The sequence below is a fragment of the Eptatretus burgeri genome, chromosome 1, assembly GCF_056783735.1.
Source record: "Eptatretus burgeri isolate ZD-2024b chromosome 1, Ebu_testis_v1, whole genome shotgun sequence".
NCBI classification, from domain to species: Eukaryota; Metazoa; Chordata; class Myxini; order Myxiniformes; family Myxinidae; genus Eptatretus; species Eptatretus burgeri.
The window spans coordinates 163,007,331-163,017,330 of record NC_140961.1 but is presented as its reverse complement, the minus strand read 5'-3'; the positions used below and the strand labels follow the sequence as shown (position 1 = coordinate 163,017,330).

At 43.2% G+C, this 10,000-nt stretch overlaps 1 protein-coding gene across 2 annotated transcripts in view; it reads left to right on the top strand.

Annotated features, from left to right (window-relative positions):
• LOC147035907 (uncharacterized) overlaps positions 1-10,000 on the top strand; it is a 176,416-nt gene that overhangs the window by 121,185 nt on the left and 45,231 nt on the right. For both annotated transcript variants that reach the window (XM_085847993.1, XM_085847992.1), the window contains exon 12: positions 4,960-5,070. In XM_085847993.1, the coding sequence (XP_085704119.1) occupies positions 4,960-5,070 (111 nt within the window). The remainder of the gene's footprint in view (positions 1-4,959; positions 5,071-10,000) is intronic.

The window sequence follows — 10,000 nt, the reverse complement described above, 5'->3', positions numbered from 1 at the left end:
GTTAAGCTACACACCACATATTACATACAATGGTTGGTCTGACTGCTTGGATAAGTCTCAGAGCCCTGGAGGAACGTATGGAACACGTTAAATGGACAAACATTTATTTTATAGAATAATCAAAGGATGCACAAGGTATCCGGAAGTGTCTTTGTCTTTGTTACCCTCGCCGGAGGAGAAGTGTCATAGTCCTTGTGACCCTCGCTGGAGGAGAAGTGTCTTGGTCTTTGTTACCCTCGCCGGAGGAGAAGTGTCTTCGTCTTTGTTACCTTCGCTGGAGGAAAGAAATGTGTCAACTTCCCCCTACCCCCAATCCTTTACGTCATCCCTTTCCCCTAATTCCTTCCTTGCATCTTCCTTCCTTCAGGTTTAAATGTTTAATCATCATTTTGCATCACTTTCACTTATGACCATTGATCGAGTCTTAAACCTGTGTCTTAGAAATGACGACCTATAGATTTGCTATTTCCCCATTTCGATAAAATCTCGATTTTAACAAACATGTCATTCCTCTTACATCATGTTAAAGACTTCAGTACAATCTTGAAAATTCCAAGAAATATTTTCCCACGCTGAAAATGGATAATCCCAATGAAATCAGGATGGCCTTTTAGCAGTCATGTGCCAAGGCTCGAGAACCCTCATTTTGCTCATTTGTACGGTACTTTGAACATTGGCTTGTGCTTTGTTTTTGTTTTTTCTCCACAATAGTGAAGCTCATGGAAGAGCGACATTGAACTGGTAGCAGAGCAACAAATGGACAAAACCAGCAAGGTAATTAATGAACAGGGGAGAGAGAGAGAGAGAGAGAGAGAGAGAGAGAGAGAGAGAGAGAGAGAGAGAGAGAGAGAGAGAGAGAGAGAGAGAGAGAGAGAGAGAGAGAGAGAGAGAGAGAGAGAGAGAGAGAGAGAGAGAGAGAGAGAGAGAGAGAGAGAGAGAGAGAGAGAGAGATATAGAGAGATATAGAGAGATATAGAGAGATATAGAGAGATATAGAGAGATATAGAGAGATATAGAGAGATATAGAGATATAGACACTGCAATCAGCAAGGCAGAGAGTTGGGTTAGGAAGGATTAATGGAGGTAATAAAATCCAAGGACAGGATGGGGTGGGGGATGACATGAGATGGTGATGCACTGCCTTCTTGAAGCCATGGAGGAAAGGACGGCCTCTGGAAGGCACTTCCTAAGATGGGAGAGGCGAGGCATCACAGTTCGAAAACAAACTCTTCGTTAAAATGTCTGAAATATATATATTTTTTTAAATAAATAAATTGTGATGCTTCACTTCTCTTGGAGAATAGGATTTTGATAATTGACTACCCTCACTGCAGAGCCACAAGCCATCAGTGTGCCAGCATCTGTACCAGCCACAACACCACCACAATGCCATAGTGTAGATGCCCAATGGCAAGTTCAATTTCTTAACAAAGTTAATCAGATTACAAGATGCAGTTAACATTGTCGAAAATGAAGCAAGTCAACATAAAGACCAATTACTGCACTGTAATCCCAAGAGGGAAGCCGGACAAAACACGCGCACACGCGCACACACACCCACACTTCTCGGGCACGGTGATCATGGCTGGCTGCATTTGGTTGTGAGTTGGGAGGTTAAACGAGACGGGTCTATTCCTGTTGTGAAGGAGGAGGTTCTGAGGTGCTTTATGTGAATGATTGAGATTGTTTAAGAGGTTGAGAGCACACATTTGAGTGAGGGTGTTTGAATTGGTTAAGATGTGATAGTTAAAAACAGAGAAAAGACAGAAATTAGATGAGGATGAGTTACAAGAGAATTGCTGGTATGTGGAAAAGTTTGCCAACATGGGTGGTGGATGTTGGGAACATAGGTCACTTTCAAAGGACACTGGATAGATCCACAGACACTGATGGGTTACAAGGGTTGAGATTGTTACGTCAGGGTGTCTATAGATAATGGATTTTTATCGAGCTGATGTCTGAAAGTCAGGGTGTTTAAAGTTGATCAAATTGTGACAACTGCCGTGGGAAATGTGGTACGGAACAAAGGACCGCATGCAAGATTGGTTTGTTTAGATTTTAATAAAGCATCAAGAAGCCTGATCATCGCAAATGTCAACTCATGAATAAGGAAATTTATAAATACTATTACGGCCTGGGGTTCAAGGATCACCAAGAGGAGAGGAACCGAACTCCCGGTCCTGAAGCCACCAGCCGTGGATGTCTTCACGGCACGGTGGGTTGTTAAGCAACCACGAATACCGATTTATACTGCCAATCCTGGCAGGGTGTCACTACTTTGCGTGGGTACCTTACTTTTGAGGAGCCGCACCAAGCTAGTTTTGTACCTTAAACGCACACCTGGATTACCGCCTAGCGATACAGTGAGTGTATGCTGGCAAACGAGTAAATCATTTGGGGCTTAACTTCCTTCCTAACTACATCTGGACGACACTGGACCGATGTAGAAAAAGACACGACAAACTGGGTACATTGCAATAACAGATAATTTATTCACTGCAAGGGCAAGGAAAGGTATGTGTACAATAAGCAATGGCTTTAATACAAAAGATCTGCACATCATGGAAAGCAACGATTTGTGGGGTGCAGCAAAAGAAAAACAATTATTTCCAAACACAAGAGACACGGTGCAGAGTTACCCTGTTCCTAAAACTTCTACAATCTTAATTATGCTAACAAAATCTGTGCCATCAGAATAATTCCCCAAGGAAATGGGAAGAGTACGCGCACACTCACGAGACAGAGACAGAGACAGAGACAGAGACAGACAAGACAAGGAGATTGCTTTGACCTCTTGATTACCAGAGGAGGTTGATGGACAAATGCGAACTCAGTCGCTAAGGAGGGGGAAGGGGGAGGAAAACTGAGGGTGTGTGTCGATGGTGCACTGTATGGGGGAGGCACGGTGAGAGTAACATCTGTTGGATAATGGCGCCCTATTTGAATGGGGGAATGGCGTGCATCTCCAAACGACTTTCCCCTGTTGCTATGGTCCTTGGTGTGCATGAAGGAAACAGAGGTTCGCGTGTACAGCAAAGCAAAATAATGCAAAGAATGAAAAACGGGTAAAGAATGGAAAGAAAAACACGACCTAAAGCCCACACAACTCGCATTGTCCCAGAAACCCACTACACATAAGTTAAGAGCTACCAAAAACAAATACTAATGAAATAACCATCTCTGGAACCGCTTTATGTTGTGTGCCATTGCTTTGGGGGGATTGCTGTTTTCACAGAACCATCACAATACATTAGACATGGTGGAAAGGAGAGAAACACACCAACCGCAAAGTAGAGGGTCACAACAAAGTGATACTTGGTAGAATATTAGGTGAGGGGACGAAACACCCCAAAAATAAACGTCTGAGCCAATAAAGTACGTTTTACAGCCGAAGCAAAAATTAACTCACATCCGAAGCAGGCACAGTCCAAGCTCCACCCCTCTCCCAGCCAAGGTTATAAAACGCCACTGCCCGAGCCTACATGAGGGGCAGCTATATGCCACGTGATGAACGATGCTCACTCACCGGAAGCACCGTTGTTTCTTAGTGTGATTAAGGATTCAAACTTTTTATTGTGACTTTTACCTTCCGCCTGTGAAAAATAATGTGGTGCAGCACATTTCGGGGAACTTGGCCCAGGGGGTTTGAAACGTATAAGGAACAAACAAATAAACGAAGAAAATATTTAATATATACACTGTATGTGTATATATGTACATATATATATATATATATATATATATATATATATATATATATATATATATATATATATATATATATATATATATATATATATATATATATATATATGAGAGAGAAGGCGGTGATTGTAATCTTCGAGCAGAATGGGGAAAGAAGTATTATGTAATACTTTCTGTACAGGTGAGGCCAGGTGGAGGACTTGTGGCACCCGACACTTTAATGGACAACATCACGGGCCATTTAGCAGCAGGCTTTGGCGTCAAAGTGAGCTGTTGACCCCTGGAGAGAGGCGGAACATTTTACGTCGGCTCCTCCCGAAGGGGCAGGATGGCTCGAAAGGCAGAACTCCCACTTGTAGTAGGTGGCGAGTAATGGGACCAGCCGCATATTAGAGGGCGGTCTTTGTGGCGTAAAAGCCATGTCCGTGCATGCGTGTGGCAGATGCAAGTTTTAGTTGGACCTTTTGTAGAACATATTTTGGCTCTCTCTGCTTCGTAGCTTGTTCAAGAACGACCAATGGAGGCATGGACTCAATCTCCACACCCTCACACCAACCTATCCTCTCTCACCCCGAGTCGTACTTCGCTTTGTGCCGTACCAACCTGCACAACATCATCGTCCTGCAGTCAAAACCAGCTCGTGCCTGCACAAGTCCTGGCTTGGCATGTTCTGTTCTCCTTCGTAGTCTGAATCTGGTATCGTCGGCGCCATTAGTGGGATTATTTATTGTACATTTCTCCCCTCATCCTTATCTCCATATACATTTTAATAAATGCTCCTTTGTAAGGAAATCTTTTCCTCCCCTCCTACTTTGATGTGCGAGCATCTGCCAAATCAGGTTTATTTCTTGGTTTGGGCGATTGTAAATAGTAATGAATGCACTATAGTGTAAATTCAAACACTGTTTCGGTCATTCATGGAGGTGTTTCGACCTTTGACATAGAACATCTGCATTAGCTATGTCTCTGACGTGGACACACACACACACACACACACACACACACACACACACACACACACACACACACACACACACACACACACACACACACACACACACACACACACACACACACACACACACACACTTTCTCCTTGTTAGTCGACCGACATTATGTGACAATGCTGTGACTCGACAGTCACACAGACATACGTTTGTAACAAAAATAACATTCTGGCAAGTACAATTCTTGTGAACATACATCTTGTGTACCGCAGGTGACATTTGCCCCGTTATTTTTCTGCCTTTTCAGGTCCCAACTGTGAGCTGAACTTCGATGAGTGCATCAGTTCTCCTTGTGTCCATGGAACGTGTCGTGATGGACTGAACAAATTCACGTGCACCTGTGAATTCGGATACACCGGTTCGTGTTCTCCATTCGTTAAACATCGTATTCCCTTTTCCACACAACTTGCAGCACATCCCTGTTTACATGAGTAGAACCCATAGTTATGTGTTATCTACACAATGGTGTTGCTGCGCCCTTTTCTCATTTGGTAGTGAAAAGCATACTCGTGGTTTATGTTGTTGATGAATTTAAAACATTTTACACGTATTTTGTTTCGTAAAATTTGATCGGTGATACTCTGCGAAGAACGTTCTATAATTATTTCTGCCAAAGAAGGTGGTCGGAGGTTGTGTTTTCACCCCTGTCTGTCTGTGAGCACGATATTCCAAAAAGTTATTGACGGATTCGGACGAAACTTGGTGGACACGTTGGGTGTGTGACGAGGACGAATTTGTTTGATTTTGGTGAAGATCCGAATCTGGATCCGCATCCAGTAATTAAAAAAAAAAAATTCAGTGGTTCTTCACCATTGAGAGACGAGGCCAAAAACGATGCGGAGCAGGATGTAGACGAGTTATGACAAGACTTGGTGGACGAGTTGGTTAGGTGACAAGAACAAGCCGAGACTCAGGCCCAGCAAGTCATATTGGACATATTGATGATGCCATGGAGAATATTCTTTGTGATTCACATTTCACTTATGCCGATGCCACAGCCTTTGGCAACCTGCTTTAGCAGTGGGTGCTCGGTAGCAGGAAGTGGACTGCTGTTCGGCACCGTCTCAGTGTCCCACAGCAGGTGATTCATCATTGAAATTCGTCTTGGAATGAATGCTGTGCAAGTTTCAGGCTTCACTTACTGGGAACGCGAGATTTATGCTGATGCCTCAGTTGGTGGGAGAGGGTTTTTAAGCTCACGTCCAAAACCTTGATGGATAATAGGATTCCCCGCTCGCTCGGCAGGTGCATATTTCCAGATGCACCATTTGTATGCATTACAGTCCTGTTCACCATGTTTCCTTAGAGGCACGTTCAACAAGGGAGGGTCCAGGGAGGGATGAATAATGTATGGTATTATATGTTGCTGAAGGACTATTTGGCCCAACTGACTGCTGGAACCCATGACGAGCGATGATTTACTTCGGTTGAATACATGCTTCTTCTTCCGGCCAAGAATCGAGTTCCCCTCTTAAAGACGTGCATATGGACCTTTTCCTGATGGACAATCCAGTTGATTTCAACTTGCTTTCCAACTATGATCCACATCGAAACTTTTAAAAGTTGAACAGTACAGGAAACAACGTGCGAGAAGATGGGGAAGAAAGGGACGTTTAGTTGGATGAGGTTGAAGGAGAAATGAGGAAGTGAATGGCAATGTAAAGGATGTCGTAGGAGGGGAGGGGAGGGGGCTGGTGCTTGAAAGTTCGATCATTTTGGCAGAGTGTACATCGTTTGTGATCATCAGTAATCATCAGTCATGTGTGATGACGTCATCAGTTGCTAACCTGTTTCTCATCTGACAGCACCCCCCCTCCCCCCGGGTTGTGTTAATAGTTTGATTTGGGAAAGGAAGGATGGAGGGATGGACAACCATGAATGTGGGAATGATCAATGTATTCATCGTTTACCAGAATATTTCCTCCAAGGAAAGTGTGTTTGTTTCCTCTGCAACTAATTAGAGGGAAGTCAAATGGCTTGGCCTGTCAGTGTTCCTATCCGAACCAATGGCTCGTGATACAGCAAAACGGGTTCGAATCCCACGCACCACGTGTGTTTGTGTCTTGTCGACCAATGTCCTTGCAGTTCAATCAAAGTCCACTGATGCCGATCCCCGTCCTCATCCCGAACGTGATGGATGTACTGTGCAAGCTTTCCGTGAGCCTTAGATCACTTTAAAATAATTGTTTTTTTCGGTCGTTGTTTTTTTTGGGGGGGGGAGGTGGGGGGATATTAGACATTCATGACTGACTCGTTCCTGCATAGCTGTGTAAACTTACTTCACGACTGCACCGTCCTGGCTTTCACTCCATAACCTCATGAACATCCACCAATCTCCCTCCCGTTTCATCATTTACACCATGTACCTCTTTATACCCTTCACCTCTTTACACCATTTTACACCCTGCACAGACACATGGTAATCATGCTAACTCTTGGTGAAGTGAACAATGCTCCCTCCATTATGGAATTGTAAAATTCCATATTCTTCTGGAATTGCAGGTTTTGTCTTCATTTGATTTCCCAGGAGAAATGAAACACTTCGGACGTTAAAGTTGAAATCCCTCGGTATTGTGCCAGCAGCTGTGACATCATTTGTTTGGATGGAAAACATCAAGTCAGCCGTCTCACCTGCAACTTGTTTCTGTGGACTAGGAGGATCCATTCCCATTGTCCAATTGGCAATGGGTCACGACACTCGCACCGGCACCACGGGATCCCATCAAAATGGCCACTCACTCACTGGTGACGTCCTTCCAATGGATTTCGGGATGGTTTCTCACCTTCCTTGTGGAACTCGTACTGGAAGATCAGCCCCCTGTATTTATTATGTCCTCTTGAATGTCATACAATGTGCAGAAATGAGATCTTTCACCAGTGACGTGAAATACACTTGTTGACATCAAGGTTTCTCACTGACGGCTCATCACATCGCCATTATTGGTGCCATAATTGCAGTTACAGACCAGCCAATTTGAATTTGGACAGCTTCTCACAGCTGAGGGTACCATGAAGATAGAGACCGGAAATGGAGTATACAGTCATGGACGAGGAATTGATCATTTACAGATCTTCTCACATGGAGGTACCGTGAAGATAGAGACTGGAAATGGAGTGTACAGTCATGGACGAGGAATTGATCATTTACAGATCTTCTCACATGGAGGTACCGTGAAGATAGAGACTGGAAATGGAGTGTACAGTCATAGACGAGGAATTGATCATTTACAGTGCTTCTCACATGGAGGTACCGTGAAGATAGAGACCGTAAATGGAGTATACAGTCATAGACGAGGAATTGATCATTTACAGAGCTTCTCACATGGAGGTACCGTGAAGATAGAGACCGTAAATGGAGTACGCAGTCATAGACGAGGAATTTATCATTTACAGTGCTTCTCACATGGAGGTACCGTGAAGATAGAGACTGGAAATGGAGTATACAGTCATAGACGAGGAATTTATCATTTACAGTGCTTCTCACATGGAGGTACCATGAAGATAGAGACTGGAAATGGAGTGTACAGTCATAGACGAGGAATTTATCATTTACAGAGCTTCTCACATGGAGGTACCATGAAGATCGAGACTAGAAATGTAGTATACAGTCATAGATGAGGAATTGATCATTTACAGAGCTTCTCACATGGAGGTACCATGAAGATGGAGACTGGAAATGGAGTATACAGTCATAGACGAGGAATTGATCATTTACAGATCTTCTCACATGGAGGTACCATGAAGATGGAGACTGGAAATGGAGTATACAGTCATAGACGAGGAATTAATCATTTACAGAGCTTCTCACATGGAGGTACCGTGAAGATGGAGACTGGAAATGGAGTATACAGTCATAGACAAGGAATTGATCATTTACAGAGCTTCTCACATGGAGTTACCATGAAGATGGAGACTGGAAATGGAGTTTACAGTCATAGACGAGGAATTTATCATTTACAGATCTTCTCACATGGAGGTACCATGAAGATCGAGACTAGAAATGTAGTATACAGTCAGAGATGAGGAATTGATCATTTACAGAGCTTCTCACATGGAGGTACCATGAAGATGGAGACTGGAAATGGAGTATACAGTCATAGACGAGGAATTGATCATTTACAGATCTTCTCACATGGAGGTACCATGAAGATGGAGACTGGAAATGGAGTATACAGTCATAGACGAGGAATTAATCATTTACAGAGCTTCTCACATGGAGGTACCGTGAAGATGGAGACTGGAAATGGAGTATACAGTCATAGACAAGGAATTGATCATTTACAGAGCTTCTCACATGGAGGTACCATGAAGATGGAGACTGGAAATGGAGTATACAGTCATAGACGAGGAATTTATCATTTACAGATCTTCTCACATGGAGGTACCGTGAAGATAGAGACTAGAAATAGAGTATACAGTCATAGACGAGGAATTGGTCATTTACAGAGCTTCTCACATGGAGGTACCATGAAGATCGAGACTAGAAATGTAGTATACAGTCATAGATGAGGAATTGATCATTTACAGAGCTTCTCACATGGAGGTACCGTGAAGATAGAGACTGGAAATGGAGTACGCAGTCATAGACGAGGAATTTATCATTTACAGATCTTCTCACATGGAGGTACCGTGAAGATAGAGACTAGAAATAGAGTATACAGTCATAGACGAGGAATTGGTCATTTACAGAGCTTCTCACATGGAGGTACCATGAAGATCGAGACTAGAAATGTAGTATACAGTCATAGATGAGGAATTGATCATTTACAGAGCTTCTCACATGGAGGTACCGTGAAGATAGAGACTGGAAATGGAGTATACAGTCATAGACGAGGAATTTATCATTTACAGAGCTTCTCACATGGAGGTACCGTGAAGATAGAGACTAGAAATAGAGTATACAGTCAGAGATGAGGAATTGATCATTTACAGAGCTTCTCACATGGAGGTACCATGAAGATGGAGACTGGAAATGGAGTATGCAGTCATAGACAAGGAATTGATCATTTACAGAGCTTCTCACATGGAGGTACCGTGAAGATGGAGACTGGAAATGGAGTATACAGTCATAGACAAGGAATTGATCATTTACAGAGCTTCTCACATGGAGTTACCATGAAGATGGAGACTGGAAATGGAGTATACAGTCATAGACGAGGAATTTATCATTTACAGATCTTCTCACATGGAGGTACCATGAAGATCGAGACTAGAAATGTAGTATACAGTCAGAGATGAGGAATTGATCATTTACAGAGCTTCTCACATGGAGGTACCATGAAGATGGA